Source organism: Poecilia reticulata, chromosome 10, assembly GCF_904066995.2.
Source record: "Poecilia reticulata chromosome 10, P_reticulata-male-v2, whole genome shotgun sequence".
Taxonomy (NCBI): Eukaryota; Metazoa; Chordata; class Actinopteri; order Cyprinodontiformes; family Poeciliidae; genus Poecilia; species Poecilia reticulata.
Genome location: NC_088839.1, coordinates 9,479,691 through 9,501,800, shown reverse-complemented (window position 1 = coordinate 9,501,800; position 22,110 = coordinate 9,479,691). Strand labels below are relative to the sequence as shown.

Genomic DNA, 22,110 nt, shown 5'->3' with positions numbered 1-22,110 from the left:
ATGATTGCGTCTTCATGTTTGGTTTTTGTCTTTCTGAAATTGTAGATTTTAAATGTTTTTAGAGAGTATTGAACTTAGCACTTTCAGACTACATGCTATTATCCTGGAGTTTATGAAATGTTGACTGTCTTTCATAACTCCATTGGTTTAACAAGATAAAAACTGACAAATATTCCCTGTTTTGTCTGAGGTTTACATTACTATAGCTCACTTGATTTTGTTAATAGTAATTTAACTCATTTTGTTTTGTATTTACATTTCAAAAATGATTGCAAATGTTTTTGTTTTTTTTTACATTTCAGCAGTTTCAACTTTATTAACAGTACCAATTATCAAAAAGCAAGTCTTCTCATTCATACTTTAAAAATGTCCAAAAGTTAGAAAAACATTCAAAGTTTTAGCTAAATGCTAAACGCTAAAACCCTGTTAGGATTTTTGCGTCTTCACTGATACCGTCTCTGCTTTGGCCCATAAATCCAACACAGCTTATGCAAGAAACACAGCAACCAACGCGTAGTGTCTTTACTGGACATTTATTATCGAAGCTACAATGAACACATGACGACACACAAGAAAGCATTTTGCAAAGAACACCTTTAAGAAACGGTAGAAAAGTTCCACAGCATTATGAAATATCCACTTTGAAAAAATTGTACTTGAACAGTGTTTGGCACTCCAAAAAGCTTCTTTTTTTCTTTTTTTTTTCTTTTTTATAAAGTTCCCCTCAGTGTTAACTGACAAGTCTTTGAGACTTTTCTGTCTGATCATTTTCTACTTGGATCCAAAGTTTTTTTTTGTTTTTTTTTCATAAATATACACTTAAAATCAGCTTTACCGCAGTCACTTGCACTTTAAAGGTGTTCATTTTAACACACTGAACAATACATAAAACTATGTCAAGTTTGTTTTTTTTTGTAAGGCTTTTTTTTTTTCTAAGACATGAGAACAGCTTTTAAAAATGTTTTTATATGCCTTCGGGCGAGATAACTTTTCCTCTTAGCATGCAAGTCACAACTGCGTTATTATTAACTGCCAATCAAGCAGTTTCTCTCTCTTTCTCTCTCTCTGTCAGGTGCACACAATCACATTCATTGTGGAAAAAAAAAGCTAGTTCAAATGTCATACTGCAGCACACAGAAGAAAAGCTTTTTGTGGATGAGAACGCTGCAAACATGTTTTTCTCACTACGATACTGGCTTTATCTTTCAGCTGACAGTAATCAGTAAGAAGAGCTGAAGAGGTTTTACATGCCCAACTTCGTTGGCTGATGTGCAGGAATGCATGCAAGTGTTGTGATCAGCTCTCCGAGAAACCAAAAAAAAAAAAAGAAAGAGAGAAAACCATGTGCTGTGTGTGTGTGTGTGTGATGCACTGAGCAGGCAGCGAGAAAGAAGAGCAGAGTGGACTTTTACTGGATTACAAAACACTGGAAGAATGCACCATCCCCTCCGTCTGTCAGGGTCCGATTGAAAGTCTCCGTCACCTCGTGAAAACCGCAACGCGCGTATCCGCCCGGACGTGGCCGTAGGAAAAAACCCCTCAGGCCGTGTTGTGGAACAGGATGGGCTTGACCATGCCCGAGAGGATCTTGGGCACGTGAACGCTGACGATCTCGGAGATCATCTCCGGGAAGTTGACGCGCATCTGCAGGGACTGAGCTTGGATGAAGAGGTCATAGGTGAACTGGTGCAGCTTTCTCACGACCTAAGATGGAGGAGAGAACGAGGTGGAGAGGAGAGAGAGAGAAAGAGAGCGGCGGTTAGGACGTAAGTGTACACGAGGCGTTTGGTGCTGAAAAAGACATCTGACGTTCTACGCTCCACAGATGGGTGGAAAAAGGAGAGAGAGAGAAAAAAAGCCTGAACTGCGAGACTTTAATCAGTTCTGCTCTTCTGCCTCTTCTCTGGCTGCTCTCCAACTCGTGACACACACAGCAGAGCATTTAAGGGACAAAACTTGCTCTCTGTAGGAGAGATCCAATCCTCTTGGGGTTACGCCCCGATCAATGATCTCAGGAGTTAGTCTGCTGGCACTTAACTGTTTTCACTCGAGCCACTTCAGGAGGAAAGTGGTCGACCTGCTCCCCCTAGTGGCGAAACATTTGTTATTTTTAAAATGTCAGCGGGACCCGTGGAGCTGCTGATGTATTAATTTGTTAAAAATAAAAAGATATCCATCCAAGCGTAAGTGATTTGTAAGCCTTTTTTTCTTGAGTAAAAACATTTACTTTGTGTAAATAAAAGTCTGTTCTCAGGCGCTCCCTCGGGTCATAACGACAAATACTTGGGCGATAAATTTCGGCAGACAGAAAGCTCACAGCCTGCCTGACATGTCCGCATGATAAACAAGCTCTCAGCCGGTGATTTATTTCAGCTTTTACTGATGGAATTTATCTTGGAGGCAAATGTGCGCAGATGTTTTAAAGAAAGAAAGAGAGAGAGAGAAACGATGGTAGAGGATGGATGGACAAACCCCCCCCCACCCCAAAAAAAAACTATGTGACCCCCTTTAAATTTGGCAACGCGTTCTGTGAGTTTTCAGGTTCCCGTCTAGCCATACCTTCTGACGTCTCAGACTGCTGTGAATGTAAAGATACGCAGCGTAATTTACGACTTTTAGAAGTCAAACGTCTGCTGCTAATTTTTCTCAGTTGGTCTGGTTTGCCGGGGGAAAAGTAAGCATTCCTGTGAGGGTGGTTAACTATCCTGAGCTGACACTGCTAATAAAGACGGCATAGACGGTTTATTGCTGCAGTAGTTCATAACCTGATAGCACAGATGTTTAAAAACGTCAACCTCAAAGTATTCATATTCCTCTGAACCTTTTTTTTCTGTGGTATTTATTTCTATTTGCCCCTTTTTTTTGTGCTGATGTCCCAATTAAAATCCAGTGCGACCAAATTAAACCACTAAAGGCTGCAAAAGATTTGAAACAAGGGTGGAGTTTCAACTTCCAGAAGGAAAACTACCCTAAACACAGTTAAATTGGTGTTGGGATGGTTTAGGTCAGGGGATTTTGGAACATTTACAAGCCAAAGAGAATTTTTTTTCCTCCCTCCTGAGTCCAGCTAAATATAATCTACTATTGCATTTTTTTTAAAGTTTAAAAAGAACAAATCCTTTGCAAAACGAGAAAGAACTTCTATGTGATATTTACATTTATGGAAAAATAATAATATATAAAGCATATATGTAGACAAAAATAATTTGTATTTCTCTATTAAAGACAAAAGAAAATCCACAATGGTCACTGAAATAACTTGAAAACTAAACATTTACAAACAAATTAAGCTATAAGAAGCAGACATTGTTTTTGAAATGTGGTTAAACTGAATCATTTTTATAAAAATAAAACTAAAGAAACAGACCTGAACAAAAATGCTGGTATTTCAAAAAAAAAAAAAAGAAAAAAGATACAGTATGTTAAGCTTAAGGTGTGTCCTCTAATTAGCATTACGAGAGAGACTGTCTCTAAGCAGCTTGGCGCTCCTGTGATTACAATTGCACATATTATTCAGACGTCTGAGGTCTGCAGGACTCTAGCCAACCTCCCTGGCTGCCGGAGGAAAATTGATGACAAATTGAAGAGCAGGATAGCATGAATGGTAACCAAAGAGCCCGGAACAACCTCCAAAGAAATTAAAGGTGAGCTCCAAGGTCAAGGTATGCCAGTGTTAGATTGCACCATCCATCGTTGCTTCGAGCCAAAGTGGACGACCAAAGCAGAGACCAAAGCGAGAAAAAAAAGCGAGACTGGAATTTTCCACAATGCATAGTGACAAACCACAAAGCTCCTGGGAGAAAGTTCTTTGGACAGAGGAGACAGAACTGGAGCTTTTTGGCACGACAGTTCTATATTCACAGACCCAAGAATGAAGAAAACCAAGAAAAGAACACTGTCCCTACTGTGAAACATTAAGGAGACTGGGTTATGTTCTGAGGTTGCGTCTGGCACAGGGCGTCTTGAATCTGTGCAGGGCACTATGAAAACTCAAGACCAGGCATTCTGGAAAAAAATGTACTGCCTAGTGTCACAAAGCTCGGTCTCAATCGCAGGTCGTGAGTCTTCCAGCAGGGTAATGACCCAAAGCACACAGCTAAAAACACCCAAAAACGGCTAAAAGCAAAACATTGGACTGTTCTGAAGTGGCCTTCTATGAGCCCTTGACTAAATCCTGTTGGAAATCTGTGGAGGGAGCTGAAACATGGAGAAGGCAACCTTCAAACGTGAGAGAACTGGAGCAGTTTGGCCAGGAGGAGCAGACCAAATTACCCGTGGAAAGACAGGGGTCTCACTGACGGCTATAGAAGTCATTTGATTGCAGTGATTGTGACAAAAGGTCACAGAACAAAACATTAAGTTCTGTCGTTTTTGTCGACGCCTGTTTCAGTAGTTAGTTTTTTCAAAATGATCCTGTTGAAGCACAGTTTAAAAGCAAAGTCTGACTTTCACTTGTTAATTCTAAGTACATTTTTATATACTATTACTTTTTGTGACAATTGTGATGATCAACAGAGGGGGAGCAGCTATTTTGTCCGTGCGTGTAGTTTCCAACCCATTGACAAGATTGATGAAGCTAAACATATCACTGGTGCTTTTGTAATTTTTTTGTTACTTTTGTGCCACTCTGTTTAAATTCAATGCAAATATTCCATTAAAAAAAAACCCTGAAAAATTCCTAAACCCTATATTTGCCATATCATTATTTAAAAAATACATCCCAGCCAATGTTTTTATTTTTATCCAACGTCATTAAGAGCCAAAGAAGGTCAGGAAAACCAACTTTGGTTCCAGAGGCACAGCTTGCAGACCCCTGGTTTAGATCGAAACCTATTAATGTGTTGGAATGGCCTATTCAAAGTCCAGACTTAAATTCACTCAAAAATATGCAGCAAGACTTGGAAACTATTCGTAGGGGCTCTCCATCAAATGTGACTGAACCTGTGCTAAAGACTTCAGTGTTGAAATGTGCAGAGCTGGAAGAGAGATGACTGGAGTAAAAGTTGAGAGAACAAAATATTGATGAAGATGGCTGAAGCCAAATGTATGTCACACCTTCTTTAAGTCTTATATGTAAAAAAAGTTGAAAACTATGTGTTCCTTTCCTTCCTTTTCACAATTATGCACTACTTTGTATTCATCCATCCTCATAAAATCCCAATAAAATACTCTGCCTGTCCAAAAAATTCACCACCTTGATTATGAAAGCTAATAGGGCAGAGCCTAAAACAGGATCATTACTATGGAAATTAGTATCTTTCAGCAGACAACAAGCTATTTTACTCTAAGTGTCGCTTGTTTATTCATTTTAGAGAAGGTTTTCATACACCAGAAACGGTGATAGAAACCATGGGTAGGTGATGCATTGAATGGGCGCACTAATCGCACCGTCCGGGTTGGCCGCCTCCGTGTGTTTGTCGTTGTCTGGTCATGCTCTTTGACCAGACAAAAACGTTCAAAGTCCAGCAGGAAAACTTTGAGTGAGAGGCGGATCTCACTCAAAGAGATCTGCCTCTCTTTGAGTGAGAGGCGGATCGCACGCGCCGCCTCTCACTCAAACCGGGTGATTTGGAAGGTGTTCCTGCAGGAGGTTCACCTGTACCCGCATTCGCATGAACCGTTTAGCGACGCTTCTGCAATGAGAAAACCTCATTGCAGAAGCGTCGCTAAACGTCACCTTGATGCCGCTTACTACACCAAGGTAAGCGTCAAGTGTAAAAGTAACAAATAGTCGCGGGTGTTTGTTTTGACAGCAGCAGTGAGAACAAAGAAAAGTGTGCGGCATGTGCTTTGAAACCTCACACTTGCTCCCTCAATACATGTTCCGGCACGTGCCTGGCTCTGTGTCGGCGCTTGCAACTTGAAGAAGCTTTAAATGTCGATGAACCACAACAGTGGATCACAGGCGGATCTTTTTCAGCCGGTGTTCCTTGCAAATTCTGCGTTTGCTTGGATAAATACCAACCAATCGCAACCAGCAGAGCAAAATACCACACCAAGCAGCAGACATTATTTAATTCTTGAATTTTGTACCCTAAGTATATTTAGATAAGTTTACATTGTCCATTTTGGTTCATGGGCTGGCCCATGATTTTATGGGGCCTTGAGCAGAATATAAATTAGGGTCCCCCTGCTTCCTGTTAAGAACGTCAGCACCACAAGCAACATTTAGCGATATAGTGAAATCAGGGAGAGGATGTCAAGTAACTTTCATCCCCAAAAATCTTAATTGGCCAAGCTTAAAATCAATCAGTCATAGTAGGTTATTATTTTCTGAGACATGTCTGTGAACAAACTACGCTCAAACACAAAGATTAAACTCCGAGCATTGTTTCATAGCTATGGTAACACAACAAACTATGAAAATGTTTTGTTTTTTTTGCACGTTCAAAAAGGTAACTTGCCAACTTTTTAAAATCTTACATTTAAATATTAAACAATTTAAGGCTTTTAATTTATCTCTGCTGAAACCATTGGGTCAGATTTAATTGAATTGTCATTCTCGATAAACAAACGTTACAATTATCTGCGTTAGAATATAAGCAACAATGAGGGACCCTGAAGGCTTCGGGGGCCCCGAGTAACTACTTAGTCCACTCAATGTCTTGGGTTGGCTCTGAATGTGACCAGCATTACGTAACTTGTTTTAAGACCAAGCTAATAATTATCTATATTTTTTTGTGTTGGTTTGGTGTGCTTAAGTATTGTCACCAATGTCTTCCAATAACATATAATTACCTAGTTATATTGTTAAATTTCCTGTGAACTTTTGACATTTTTTAACACAAAAACATGGTGGGGCGCTGACTGACTGCTCCAGGGCCCCTACCGCCGGGCTTAATAAGCTTTCTGCTGGAAACTCAGCCAGAAACTACAAAAAAATGGGTTAAGAGCTGTCCAACACAAACTGGACAGACAATGGGGAACCATCATCTTCGCAGAAGAAATGTGGTTGGGAAAACATATGAAACGATCTGGATCTGCGGTCATTTAGACATTTGGAGAATTCACGTCGTAAAAAAACAACAGCAGAACTCCCGGCTCTAGCCAGAGATTAAAGTAAGAGCATTTCCGCATGCACAATGCGAAGGGAACTTAAGGGATTAAGCCTAAACAGCTGTCTAGCCTTAAGCAAAGCACTGATCAGTGAGGCAGAGGGAGCTTAAAGACTGGACTCTAGAGAAATGTAGGGAGGTCATGTGGTCTGACGAGTCCAGATTTATCCTGTTCTGGGATGAAAAGAGGCAGATGAATTGATGCAGACATCATCCCTGGAGTCCGCCAATCAAGCCTGTGAGGGGCAGTGCTATGATCTGAGGTTGTTGCAGTTGGTCAGGTTCAGCAACATTACGTACCCAAAGATTGTGGTCAGCTGACAACCTGAATATATCGAATGACCAGGTTGTTCCATCAACGGACGTGTTTCCCCCTAACCTGACGGCATTGGTGTATACCAAGATGGCAACGGCGAAATTTACCGAGCTGAAATTCAAGAAGCATGAAACACAACTGTCGCCACCAGAGTCCAGAACCCGGGATGTGCTGGAGACTGATCCCACTGTGGTCGCGTTCTCCCATCGTTTCTACACGACCTTGGCGAAAGCCGAATACAAATCTTTATAGAAGTAAACAAGGTGACACTGAATAAGCTTATTGAAACTACGCCACAGCGAATGGGTGCCACAACCCAAGCAAAATATTAGTGTCATTTTTTTTCTTTTTTGGGAACAGGCAATATGTCTGAGCATTTTTGATGTGACGAAATGTGAAAAATAAATAAATACACAATTAAAAAGCAGGGAAAAATGGGTAATTAATTTGAATTTTGGGGGGAAATTAAATATGTCTTGGTTTTTATTCGTATTGTTGCCTTTTTGGTACTTTGCTCCAATTTTGTTTTTGTTTTTATTTTTTATTATATTTATCAAACTTAATTTTATTTTTGTTTTATCATTTTTTCACCTGCAATGCTGTAACTGTTGTGAAGCTGAAGCTGTTGTAAATGCTCCATGTGAATAAACTTTCACTTGACTTAAACCAAACAGCATTTTTTGAATTTCAGCAGTGACACTCCGCAGCCAGCAGGTGGAGCCAGAGCAGAGGAGATGAGAAGAGCTGAACTGAACCTTTGTCTGCCAAGGAACTTATTCCTTTCTTTCTTTTTTAATTACATAAACAGAATAAGTGATTCTGCTAATGCAACCTGAACGCGTTCGGTAAAAATAAACCAACACTGTACTGCCACGAGCCAAATACAGTGTTTGTGTTCTGAAATCCAAATGACTTTCATCTAATGTAGGCCAAAAATGACAAAATGACACTTACGTAACAGATCAGCAACAAGTAAGGAGTGGAAGGAAGGAGGGAGGTTTGGGGGTTGGGGTGGGGAGGGGTTGGGTTACAGAGTCCCATGTATTACCGACTGGAGGTAGTCCAGTAGCTGCGTGAGCTGAAACAGCCTCTGTGTCCGGGTGGTCTCCCCGTGGTGGCTCGCTAAGCGGTCCAGCTCCTTGATGTAGGAGGTCCGCAGTTCGTCAAAGCAGCGCTGGCTCCTCAGGCCCTCCACTGGCACTGTGACCACAAAGCCAGAACACAACAATAACTCTCACAGGCTTTATCCCTCCCCATCAATTCTCCGGAGCATGGGCCGCGCTCTGTTCATGTCGTATTTCACTTCAACGGGGCTGTTTTTTGGAAATGATCCCGGGTGACTCACTGATGCTGAAGAGGACCAGGGCCTTCATGCAGAGGAACTCCTCCTCGGTAACCTCCAGCTTGCAGAACCTCTGGGCAAGCAGCTTCATCCTCACACAGTGTTCGTACATGCTGGACACTTGCATACGTTGGCTGGGATGGTGGGAGAAAAAATGGGGGAGAAAAAAAAAAAAAAATCAACCAAACACAGTATTAGAGGGAGGAGAGAGGAGTGATCAGATACAAGGTGTGACAGAAGCAGAAGTGTGAAGCCAGGAGATGTTCTGGCAGAAACACACAGAGAGGAGGAAGAGGATTAATAGTTGTGGGGACAGGAGAAGAGGAGATCGGAGAAAGCGCGGCAGGGGTGAGAGAAAAATGAGTTAGATGGATAATGGAAAAGGAGAATGACAGATGGGCAGAGAAAAATGAGGGTCAGCAACACGGGCAGGCGTATCCATTAACCGCGGCGGTCGCGGGCGGCCCTGTAGGAGCGACGGAGGTCTAACGCGCAGAGAACGAGAGTTTTGCTAATGTAACACAAAATGGCAGAAAAATTGAGAAGGCGCATGACTGGCTGTACGCCATCCGAACGTCGCTCACAGCAGTTCACCAGATTGCAAGGCAGCGGCGAACGTTTAGCGGCTCACAAAACGGCCAATACCTATGGAACTCTGTCACACCGCGCCACCTTAAAGTAATTTAGGATTTTACACGCAAAGTAGTGCATAATAGTGAAGCGGAATGAAAATGATGCATCGTTTTTGAAATGTTTTGTAAATATCTAATGACTAAATAACAAATCATTTGGACCTTTGCCCAAAGACAGAAACTGAAATTCGCCAAAGTAGCTCAGTTTTACTTGGACTGAACAACAGAAAGTGTCTTTGAGCAGCTCTTCTCACAGTTTCTCAGTTTCTCAGTCTGGACTTTCACAGAGCCTTTCAAACACTACTACCTATTTTGGTCTAAAACCCTTTGCTTGTTGCTTTGTCTATATGCTCAGTGTTGTTCTCCTGCTGGACGGTGAAACTGCCCCACTCTGCAGTCTCTTACAGCCTCTAACAGCTTTTCTTCTAATAATGCTCCTTACAGCAGGTTGCTGCGACCACCATGTCTCACTACAAAGACATTGTGTTCCGGGGTAATGTAAAGTTAGCTTTTGCCCAAACACAGTTGCCCAAGAAGTTAAATTTTGGACTCGATTGACCAGACGTTTCTGACGGGGTCAAAAAATTCAGCCATATTCTTTTTCTTAAATAATAATGCACTCAATTTTAAATAATTGCGATTGAATTCTGGTTATTCAATTGCATTTAATTTTTCCTTGGTTTAATTAACAATGAACAGAGAATCCAGATCCCGTCATACACCAAGGAAATGGAGCACATTTACTTTTTCTCCACAAAAACCACTGGCTGTTTCCTCAATAACTACATCCAAACAATGAAATTAAACAACCCCATTTCGTTTTTAGACCCAGCTCCATTTTGGCGCTTGTTGTAACCGCATGGTGAATCAGGTGCAAATCATTTGGGATGTGTGATTGTGATTGATAGGAGCTTAGCAGGGTGGGGGGGGTGTAGGCTTTTAGTTTTCCAGTGAACTGCACTTGTTGCAGTCTAATTAACTTCTGTGGCTTTCTTCATTTCTTTCTCTAATACAGTAAACGGCCTGCTCCTGTTTAGACAGAGCATTCAGAACATAGCATTCACTTTAATTTCATTTGATCTTTAACAAGCTGTACACTTGTTAAATGTGTCAAAGAATCCCGACCCAACTTGTCCATCCAGCAAATTATATTGTGCTGACAAAACCCGAAATTCAGGGCGGGCTCAGGCTATAGATCTAACCGCGAGTGTGAGCTCTGCCACCACTCTGGAGACTGGAATTAAAAGCAGCACTCAAATGCGTTTTGGAAGCGAACGCACTCCAAAGTGTCCCCGTCCATAACTCTGTCAGCTCCTGGTCAGCAAGATGCAGTTAGTTCAGCATCCATGTCAGAGCTGATATTCAGAAGGATTTTTTTTTTCATTTTAGTGACTGAATTAGTTTCCTCCGGGATGTACTCTCTGCGCAAAGTAAGTTGAAAATGTTCGCACTTATGCACCGAGTAATCAAGGGCGTAAATTATAATCCATCTAAATGACGGACGACCTTGAGATTTTTCCGTCGTTTCAAAAAATAAAAAAAGTCACATACAGAAAATATTCAGTCAACATGACTCCTGACCCACATGTCACTACCATGGCTTGTGGTAACCAATTAATCTAACATTGACTTCCTTCTACACAAAGACCAGATTTATGGTTGGCGTGTCAACAGACTGCCTCAGCAACTCCTCCAAAGTCATCAGAAGCATCCTGCCGCCACCACGTCTTTCAATGGCAGCTCTACGCTCATAATGTACACCGTTAAGCTTTTTGAAACTCATGTAAGCCACAAAGCTCCATTTTGGTCTCATCTAACAAAAGCACCAACTTCCAGAAGTTCGCTACATCACTTGTGACAAACTTGGCTTTACCACTCCATAAATATGAATGCATTTGTAAGACACTGTGTACATGCATATCACGCATTGAGATTTGTGATAAAAGCGGCAGTACGTTTTTTTTTTTTGTTTTGTTTTGTTTTTGTAAGTTCAAAGCAGAGACAAAAGACGAAAGTTGAAGTTAAAGACAGGTTTTTGGGTGGAGGCTGGAAGGTTGCGGCGCTTATCAAGGTGAACGAAGGCAAACATCTCGGTGAGACGACTGCTTCGGTAAAAGAGAGATTAAATGGAATAAATCATCAGAGGTGATCCCTCTGCGGCCACGCGAATCAGACGCAGAGGAAGTGCTAAGATCAGAACGCGCTTGTTTACCGCCGCGTCTTGAAAAAGCACGCGTTTTATTGTTTGATTAGTCAGTCTTCCTCTGAACCGTGTATTCCACCGTGGTTCTGCTTCCCAGTGACGGTGACAGGTGGAAATCTCCGGATATTTCCAACAAACCCTCACGCCGCTGCGATTATTACAACTGATTACGCCCCAAACAAACTTTTTCCTCCCTCCCCACCGCCCCACCGTTTTCTTAAGACGAAGCGGCAGGCTTGGGAAACTTTAGTCTACTCGCTCAACTTGCAACCAAGAACTTCTTCAAGTTTAGACGTCTGGGACGGGGAAAAAACTTTTTCGCGTGACTTACTCGTTGAACACCAAGTCGGGCGCAAAGTAGAGCATGGAGCAGTTGGTGAGCGTGTAGGATCTCCAGCCCAAGGCGAACACCATCACCCCCATCCATGACAACTGAATCACCGACATCTGGTCGTCCACATGCAGGTCACGGAAACCTGTTGATAAAATGGACATTTTAGGAAATGGGAAAACTATAATAATAATATAAATTTGAATAATATGAATAAAATCCTGATTAATTAAATTGATAAAATTTAGACTGTAGTAATGTCAAAGATCATACTAGACACCCTGCTGTGCATTTTCATTTTCCTATCGTCTCCTTAAACAAGAACACATCTCCCTCTAGTGGCTTATAGTTGAACAGGCTAGCTTGCTCTGTACCAGACTGCTTCAGTGTTAAAGGGATCTGCCTTTTTTTTGTTTGTTTTAAGTTTGCAAGCAGTTGATCTTAGACAACTCTCGTGGTTTCTTCCTTTAGTCTACGATGTATTTACTGAGATCTAATCTAAAAAAAAAAACTCACAATCTTCTCAGTAAAGCATATTTTACGACCCTGTTTTTCTTTGGATGGTTGTGCACACAGCAGCTGAGGATCATAAAAATGATTAGCCTTTCTGCGTGAAACTCTTTTTAGGACACATGAAGCATTTCCCAGTCTGAGTCTCCCTGAAATAAATGCAAAAACTGTATAAAAGGCAAAAATTACAGGCGGCACCGAAGCAGTTACGGGGCCACGCCGCGTCGCAGGACAACGTTTCATGCATACGTGGAAACAGGGGCATTGGGTGACGATAATACGCTGAAGAGACACATGTGCAAAATCTGTTTTGGCACGAAGCGCTGCGGTCATGTGACCGGCGCTGTGCCTAGCACGGCAGCAGATTTAGCGTTTAGCAGGGGGCCTGTGTGGTGGATTCTGCGCGGGGAGATCCTTTGCTTTGGACCAGCTGTCTGCATTAGGGTCAGATGTCTGCACTATAAGTACGTGTCAAGCGCGCCAACAGGCATGGAGAGATGATGCCAGGGAGACAAATGTTACTTGTAGGAGTGGCGGGGTGAGCGAGAGGGGTGGGGGTGCAGGGGTCGAACTGTTTTTCAAAATAAAACATTTCCGAGTCTTTCTCCAATGTGTGAAACTCCTGATTGGTGACCGCTAATGTAAGAGAACGCTAGCTTTCTTACTCACATAGGAAATACTTTACGTGTTCCTCTCTCAGTTCGTGTTTCACTCTGAAATATTATTAGTGGTGTACCTCCTCCAACCTCCACTTCCTGTGTAAATAATCCTCAGCTGCTGGAGAAAACTGCTTAAAGTTTCACAGAATGCCAGCATAAAGTGTCGTGATATACTTTTTGGAATTGGATATGTTCTGAGGTGGACCGTCCGGCCCCACATGCACACCGAATGAAAATGCCACGAGAGTTATCTGCTGCAGGTGAGATATTAACGACTTATAAGCTTTCATGATAATCTCCTAAAATGAAATCCAACACTTTTGAGGTCACGCACCGAGCTAAAAGATACTCCACAATTCTCGTGCCAGCTTTCGAAATATTTTCATGGCCCTATAATCTGATGAGTCACACTGCGGAGGATTGTCAACAGGTCCGACCAAGCGGTGCTGTTATTTATCACGTATTGAGTCGGAGACAGCTGCCGCAGGTATTTTCAGCTCGCGGCGCTTTTCACGAAAAAAAACATCTGCTCCCCCTTTCGCCCCGACTCATACTGGTTTACCTGGTATTGCCTTTGCCCAGCGCACAACGGTCACCAGCTGTCGTTCCCCGAGCTCGTTGAGGCTGGTGAGCAGGGAGGCGGGGCTGTCTGGCTGGGCGGGGTCGTGCCCCGCGTTAACCACGGCCGGCTCGATGGACTGCAGGATGGTCAGCAGGGAGAGGCAGGAGCGCATAGTTGGAGGGATCCCTAAAAGTTGAGGCCCTGTAGGAGTTTACACAGAAACAGGAGCAGAAGATTGATTTATATATATATATAAATGGTCACACTCTTTGCAAATCTCTTTGATATTTGAGCTTGTGAGCCACTAATCCTCCCTACCTTGAGCCCTGGCAGCAGCATTTCCAGACTCCAAGACAACGTTGTGCTTCCCTTCCCTCTCTCCATGCCCCCAGGCACCAGGCTGCTGTTCTTCCTCTCCCCCTCTCGTCTGTCCGGCTCCCTTCAGCCTACGGCCTACAATCACACACCAGGTGGAAGATAAATTGCTAAAACAGGAAGTTTTACAAGTGAGCTCTTTCTTTTTCACCAAATAATGTCCCTAAAGAAAACAGCAGCACGTGGTTCCGACAAATGAGGCTAAAGTTGTTCACAAGCTTCTTGTGATGTTTCCTATCATCATCACGTCGGTTAAGTTCCTCTTTGCCAGCCAACAGGCAGACAGGAAGGACAGAAAAGGTCTTTGTGACCTCCGTTGAATTGAATTTGTCACGCTAAATTTTAGCAAGAACAGTTCTGCTCTGTTGAATGTTAGGCATTTGACCACATTGACCCGTTCTTTATCCATGTGCACAGCGAATACAGCAGCCTGCTAAGGGGTTCATACCTTTTGAACTTGGGATTTTGCCACACTTAGTGTGTTTTATTGGACTTTCATGCGGTAGACCAACACAAAGTACTGCGTGTTTTCTCGGCATTCTTTTTTAACAAAAAAAAAAAAAAAAAAACGCGAAAAAGTATGGCATGCATATGTTTTCAGCTCCCTTTGGTCTGACAGGCCTAAATAAAATCTAATGCAGGAAATTGCCTTCACCTAATTCGTAAATCGAGTCCATCTGTGTGTAATGTAATCTCCAGCTGTTCTCTGAAGGCCTTAGAGGTTTGTTAGAGAACACTGGAGAACCAACAGCAGACAGGTCAGGGAGAGAGATGTGGCATTTAAAAGCAAGGTTTAGGTTAGAAAACCTAAACCTAAAAGCGCTGCTTAAAGCGAAAACCTAAAAATAGAGAGCGCATGTACGGCAAAACTCAGAGAAAACGAATCGGAGGGAAGCAGCTAAAGGCCTCGACATAACCGTAGAGGTGCTGCAGAGCTCAGCAGGAAGAAAGTGTTTGCTGTACTATTAGTGTTCTTAAAATATTTGGAAGAGAGACAATGAGAAAGCCATAAAAGTTGTTTGGGGTGTGTCGAAAGCATGGCGAACATCACTGTGAAAACTCCACTCCAACTGTGGAAAACGGTTGCGGGATGTCATAATGTTTTGGGGACGCACTTTTAATTGCAGGGACAGAAAAAGCTGGTCAGAGATGAGGGGAAAATAAATGGGAGATAAATACAGATTAGCCAGTTTTGGAAAAAAAACAAACCCTGTTAGACTGAGGAAGACATTAAACTAAAAGTTGTTGTTACATTTCTCTTCTTGGCACATTTTCTCTCCTTCAGGTTTTCATGCCTACAAGCTGCGTACCTTTCAGGCTCATTCCGGACATGAAGCACCTCTTTAGCCGACACGAGGCGCAGTTTTTCCTCCTCAGCTTGTCGATGGTACAGTCGTTCCGGCTGGCGCACAGGTGGTTCTGCTTTCCTGGAGGCACACAAAAAAAAAAAAAAAAAAAAAAAAAGAATCCACATTGCCTCGGCCTTTTACTCATAGCAACGCCACGTGGGTGTTTACTGATAACAAACTGCTCGGCCTTATAATGTCAGGTCGGTGTGCCCTGACGGCATTAGAGAGTAGGTGGGTGTATAAAATTAAATCAGGGGATGCATGCTGTAATTTTGATGTACACTCAGGGATGCTTGAGTGTGTGTGTGTGCGTGCGTGTGTGTGCGTGTGTGTGTGTGTGTTGTTTGCGTCACTCCCACCTGCAGCAGCCCTCTTGAAGAACACTTTGCAACTGCCGCAGGTGACCGCTCCGTAGTGGCAACCCGAGGCGTCATCGCCGCACACCTGACACACTCTCCTGTCTGACAGGAACACGCCTGGGAAAAAATCCTCATGCCTGCAGGTACATGCGCACACACACACACACACACACACACACACACACACACACACACGCAAATTGCGACGGTTATGATGGTAAGCCATGGTTTTCAAATGTTACAGTTTCAAGAATCGCTAAAGTTTTCCATCATGGTTTGAACAGGAGATGTTAAATTAAGGGCAGCGCGATAATCATTTCCATCATTTAACCGAATTTTAGTTTTTTTTAAGATTCAATTTTTGGAAAATTTTGGTTTATTTATTATTAATGTGGTTCTTGGTTCCATATTCCAAAGTGACGTCAGCACTCCCAGGGCGGCCATCTTGTGTTTCACAGATTCTATGTGTTTGGACTTTGAATTCAGGTCAACACTGCGACAGACTATTATTGCCTGGCTGCAATTTTGTTTTCAAATTTAATTGAGAGAATAAAGCCGGAATATTACAAACATACAGTAGTGCTACAATTGAGTTGGAATAACACGTAAATAAATTCATAATCTTAGGACAAATGAGTACTGTTTTTATGAGAACTCCAACAAGAACAAAAAAAACCCTACAATTAGAAATGTTGAGCGCTGTGTGAAGTTATACTTTGGTACTAGTTTTAAAGACAACACATAATACTTAGCAATACTTTATATTTTAACACAGCATTAAATTCTTTTAAGTAGCAGGAGTTTGAAACATGCAAACGATTGTGTCCGTTTCGAAAAAGGAACCGTACAAACTGAGACGGCTTTTTTTTCTAGTGAAATTACATTTTTACTCTGGTAATATCACCACTATATTCTGAAAATTAAACAAAAATAGCTCATAGCCTGGCCCTGGTACTCCATCATACAACTCACGGAAAGGGAAAGGGTAAATGAAATAAAAGCCACTCTTTGAATTATGTTCTGTCATTTGCGCTTTCTTAATAAGAAAACAAATCGAGGTGGGGGGAAAATATATCGATTAAAATCGGATCTGGTCTGAAACAAATCATAGATTTTATTTTGAAGCCCTACTTTATATAAGATGCCAGAGAAAGACCAGGAGAAGGTTTTCTTTCCAGCTGTAGAGTAACACAGCGCTGACACAATTCACACGTTAGCTGCACACTGCAATCAGCTGGCTGAAAGAAAGCTTCTACTTTTTTTTCACGGGCAAGAAACTACAAACAATCATGATGTGAACAACAAAAAAGCACCACCTCTATAAACTGCTTTGTAGTACTTTAAAAGTACTTGAAAGGTGTTGCTAAGTGTAATGCGCGTTTTAGATTTATTTATTCAAATCTGCTTGTCTAAGTAAAAATAAAAAATTAACAGACAAGATTGTTATAATTAAAATGATACATTAATATACAATCAGTACAAAACAAATTGTTCGTTTCTGTTTTAAATAAAGCAACTAAATCAAGTTATCATCCGACTGTCGCCTTGGGTCGAAGTGCAGAACACAAGACTGGATTCACAAGAGTAAAACGAGGATTTATTCGAGTGATTTCGCAAACAGAACAAAGGTTTCATAAATCACAAACCGAGTTTTGTTTAACTTTGAATTATTCACTACAGCTATTTTTTTTATTTTGATCAAATTAAAAAGTCCACAAGCCCCAATTCAACTTAACGGTGAATAGAAATCTATAAACCAGACAGAGCGAGCCGCCATATACTTCACAGCCCTTCCGCCGTGCACCCCCTTTCACACTGGCGCCCTGGGCGGTGAGCCATATTCCTGAAAAGCCTGAAAGGCCCGTGGACCTCGCTCCTTCAGTAAAGTTTCACAAACACATTAATAATATCACTACATTCCTTTCTTTAACTATAAAATAATTTCAGGCGTCTTGAGGAGCCGCTTGTAGAGAAGCAATGAAAAGAGAAAAAGACGGATCAAACGCAGCCAAGATCTAAACCCAGCACAGAATTACCGAGGCAGACACCAACTTAATTGGCCAGCAGACGTGTACAACCATAATTTCTGACACTGTTTACACTCCACTCCATGTTGCACAGGTGAAGTGTGATATCTTTTTTTTTCTTTTTGCCACCCAAGGGCACCCTGGGTGGTGGGCCATAGCAGCCATAAAAATGTTTTGGTTAAAAAAATGCTAATGCGTAAGTGATCATGCCATGACAGCCTAATACCAACCACTGTCGGAATGGTTTTAAAATATGCATAAACAGTGGAGCGGGAGGAAATACCAGGGTATTTCAGGGTCCATTTTATGACTTTCAGTCACAACATGAATGAAAAAAAGCATGTAAGGACAGAGTAAATCAGACATTTATAGATTAAGGTCAGTGGGATCTGTTCCACGTGGAGAATTGGAGCACCAGCCCTTTAAATCCAATCCAATTACAACTAGTTTCCCTGTCACACAGAGCCGATGACACAAGAGATGAATTCAAATAAGATACAAATAAAAACTTGTGATTAAAGAATGCCACAGTCCTGGAAATCAGCAACCCGTGACATTTAGACTCTTCCACTCCGAGCACCGAATCAGCAACAGGTGCTGTATCTCTTGTTTATGGCCACGCTGATACATTAACTCCCCGTCTGGAAGTCGACTCTAGCTGCAGCACAAATAAAAGGACATTTCTGGACATTTTTTTGGGGGGGGACTGGGTGAACTTTGCTTCACAACGGCTGTATGTTGAAACGCAGCTCGGCCAAGGCCAAGAGCAGAAAAGTGCAAAAAAAAAGAAAAAAAGAAAAAAAAGGGGGGTGAGGGGGGTTGAGGGGCAGTTCTGGTGTAGATACGCAGCTGCTGCTGCAGCGGGACAGGCCATGATTCCACAAAGTAACAATGCAGTCATGGCCAATAAGGGGGGCACGGTCACGTTTTTTTATTTTTTTGAATCAACACACAATCTACTGATGCCATGTGGCTTTTCAAAGAAAGGGAAATTGGGTTTGAAATCAGATATCAGGGGGGTTCACCACCACTGCGCTTTAAAAGTAAATGCCTGTCAGTAACGTCGCTGTAATGAAGCGTGACCCCCCCCCCCAACAACACCCCCAGCCCCCCAACACGTTGCTCTTTTGTTTTCCACCATACGCAGAATGGATTGACTGATAGCCCGTGAAAATTAAAAGTGGCAGGACCCAGACCAGACCCGGCCCAAGACTGTATGGAAAACCCTGAACAAGAATTTCATTTGAGACCCCATTTCCAGGTCACGTTTCAATTAAAAAAAAAAGAAAAAAAGAAGCTGTAAATAAACTGCGGCGACAAGCCTGGGTTTGGTATTCGTGCCTGGAGTGCAGCAATTCAACGCACATTCAGCAGTCTGGAAGGGGGGAAAAAATTATTTACCTTTTAATTATTGATTAGTTTGTAATTACATGGGATATAAAATATGACTTTAACACAAGGAGAAGAAGACATGGTTGAGGTAAATTTAAAAACTTGAAATTTAAAAGAAAAATATCCACAGTAATTTTTTTTAAAATGAATACCTTTTTTATATTAAATTTTTTTTTTTTTATCAAAAGCAACTAAAAATTTAAAGTTTTGAGATGGTTTTTGGTCCGTGCCAGAAAATAATTTAAATTATAATGAACAATATTTGATTTTTTCCCCCTCCACACACTGCTACAAAATTGGGCAGTAGGTTTTTTTTTTTTTCCCTAAGATGCAGTTATGTTTGATTTCTTGGAGGTAGGAGCTTGGATCTGTGAACCCATAACACAGGAGTTATAGGCTCATGAAGCTAATTGTTGTGGTGTTAACAACCAGGAGGAGCACAAGCTGATAAAAATTTAACAAAGCACTAAAAGAACATGTTCACACGTACACTGCATTGTGTATGCAACAGGTTTCACGACATACAAATCATCAAGTGTCCTAATTTATAGCTTTCATTTGGCAACTTTCCCGATAATTTATGAGCGGCAGCCATATTGGATCCAAAGTTTGGTGCTGCTGAGCAACTCTCCGACACTCCTAGTTGGAATTCTGGCTTAATAGGGCGGTCTTTATGACTAAGAACTTGGAAAATTCAAGTACAAAGACAAAACAACATATATTCTCCGTGAGAGGTCAAGAACTCTTGCGGTCCTCCTGGTGGCCTGGGTGCCCCAAGCTGTTGCTTACTTTGCTTATGGCTTGGGGCGGCTCTGGAAAAAGATTGTCCTCCTGGTTTGAAACAAATAAAAAAAGGAACTCAGAAGCAGTAATTTACCTGAAGCCGCGATCTGTGCAGTGCACCCAAACGGAAGGTTCAGTCTTGATAGTGGAAAAAGCGCTTTGCCCTTGAGGAATCGCGTCTGGGTAACTTTCCACTTGGCCGAACGCCTGAACCGTCGAAACTGGCGCACCGCCTTTACCGCCCCGCTCACCTCTCCTGTACCACACACAGTCGCACTCTTGCCTGGGTCCGAAAGAGGTTTGTCCGCAGTATTTACACAAGAAACTGTGTCCGTCGTATGCGCCTCTATGCGGCTCAGGTCGCTCGCCGTATGCGCGCTCGGTGGCGCACCACACACCTTGGGTCTCTCTGTACAGGTTCGCCTCGGCAGAGTAGGGGGAGTACGGTTTCAAAGATCCAACTTCAGTCACTTGAGGGGTCGTGGGAACCTCCGCTATCGAGTTCATGAACATGCTCGAGTCCTTGCAAACGAATCTGGAGATGACCGAGCCGCGCGTCACAGACTGCGCAGCGTCCATGTCCCCCGAACTGAACTGATCCACGCAGCTCACCTGCCGCAAACCGTGGCATACCTCCCCAAATTCGTCCACTCCGAGGCTGCTGTCGGCTCGGACCAGCCTGCTTCCTTCCGAGCTCGCGCTACCAGGCGTGCCCAACTCCGGCGCTCCGCAGGAACTGTTTCCGCCGGCGGCGGCGGGCTCGCAGTCTCCGAAGGCGCTGCTGGGGCACTGGTTCAGACCGCCGAGCGGAGACGACAGCGGGTCCAGCCCCAGAGATACCGACACGGCTCGGCTGAGCTCGAGAGTTGGACACGCGTATGCATCGACCGTCTCCATGCGATCCCTCTCGGTCATCCTCAGAGAGTTTGCCGTCTCGTCTCGGTCGGGCAGCCTGGAGCGAAAGGCCATCTTCGGCTCTCGTCCTTGGAGTTAAAGCAGAGTGCACGGAGAGCAAACAAACCACTTTCCCCCCCCCACCCCCCTCCACTCTTCCCGGCGAGAAAACGCCTACTCAGTAAGACTCCACTCATGCGTCTCAGCGGATGGGGAATTCAGATCAGCCGACGACGTCGCTGAAGGGAAGGGACGTCCCGCCGATCCGATCCGCGAATGAAGCGCCGCACAACTTTTTTTTTCTTCTCCTCCTTCCTTCCTCTCTCCTCCTGTCTCTTTCTTTCTTACAAAGAAACCATTTTCAAGAGCGGCGCTTCGGGTTAGGCTGTTTGCACGCTACTAAAATTAACCTCAACTGTAGCCGATAGAGACAGCAGTGGGAGGACTTTGAACCTTGATTGGCTACACTGTCAGGGCTGCAAAGTGAACAATAACTCCACGGCGCACAGGCGAGCCGGAACGTAACTTATCTGAGTGAGGGCTCTCCCCCCTGTTATTTGGGGGCGAAAAGTAAACAGATCTCGCGAGAATAGCGGCGATTAGGCAGTAAATCCACTTAATGTCACTGTCCACACCTAAGAGCAAAGACTGCAGCTGTCATACCAGTTGCACATTCTTGTTTGTCCACTTTCTCTCCCATCATTCCAAACGATAAGATCCAAATTCTGGATAGCGATGAAATATTCGCTGTTTATAACATCCGTGATCACAATGAATTTTGAAAAAAAAAAAAAATCCTTGAACTGTTTTACCTTTTGTGATGTTGGTGGATCTTGAGAGAATTGTCCACGATAGTAGAGGCCAGTTGTGAAGGAAAATAATACATATTGTCTAAATAATTTCATATTTAAAACAAGATGGAAAATGTATTTGCAGTACGAGACCAAAACTGGATTTTTTAAATATATGTGAAATGCTGCTGCAAGGAGAACACCAACAGTGCATATAATATCCCTCTGCCCCCAATGTGAAGTGTGGACTGTGTGGACGACGGTTTCAGCTAAATAAAGAGGGGGAAAAGAAATCTGCAAAAAGACTTGAGATTGGGGTCAGAGTTCACCATTCATCTGGAAAACAACCCCGGCCACCCGCCGGAGCTACAATGGGATGGCTGGAGTCAAAGTGTAATGGGTCACATGTTAGAATGGCCTAGTCAAAGTCCATCCCCGAATCCAACTGAGGGTCCGTTTGGTGCGAGTGAGATTCAAAAGGTCAAATTTGAACGTTGAAGTCTTTTAGTTTAGTAAAAACCAGTCCCAAA

General features: G+C 42.8%; 1 protein-coding gene across 1 annotated transcript; it reads right to left on the bottom strand.

Moving 5' to 3' along the window:
* Window positions 1-514: 514 nt before the first annotated feature.
* Window positions 515-21,309, bottom strand: LOC103470914 (progesterone receptor). Its single transcript, XM_008419624.3, has 9 exons — window positions 19,990-21,309; window positions 15,694-15,830; window positions 15,296-15,412; window positions 13,929-14,063; window positions 13,611-13,811; window positions 11,880-12,024; window positions 8,717-8,847; window positions 8,420-8,571; window positions 515-1,704 (listed from the first exon to the last, which is right to left on the bottom strand). Exons 1-9 carry the CDS (start codon window positions 20,862-20,864, stop codon window positions 1,540-1,542), a joined length of 2,058 nt encoding a protein of 685 aa, XP_008417846.1. The 5' UTR covers window positions 20,865-21,309; the 3' UTR covers window positions 515-1,539.
* Between the last annotated feature and the right edge of the window lie 801 nt (window positions 21,310-22,110).

Coding starts and splice junctions, on each gene's coding strand:
- LOC103470914 (XM_008419624.3), bottom strand. CDS start 20,864: ATGGCCTTTCGCTCCAGGCTGCCCGACCGAGACGAGACGGCAAACTCT. Junction 15,831..19,989: donor TGCACAGATCGCGGCTTCAG/GTAAATTACTGC, acceptor ATGTACCTGCAG/GCATGAGGATTTTTTCCCAG. Junction 13,812..13,928: donor TGCTGCTGCCAGGGCTCAAG/GTAGGGAGGATT, acceptor AAACTCCTACAG/GGCCTCAACTTTTAGGGATC.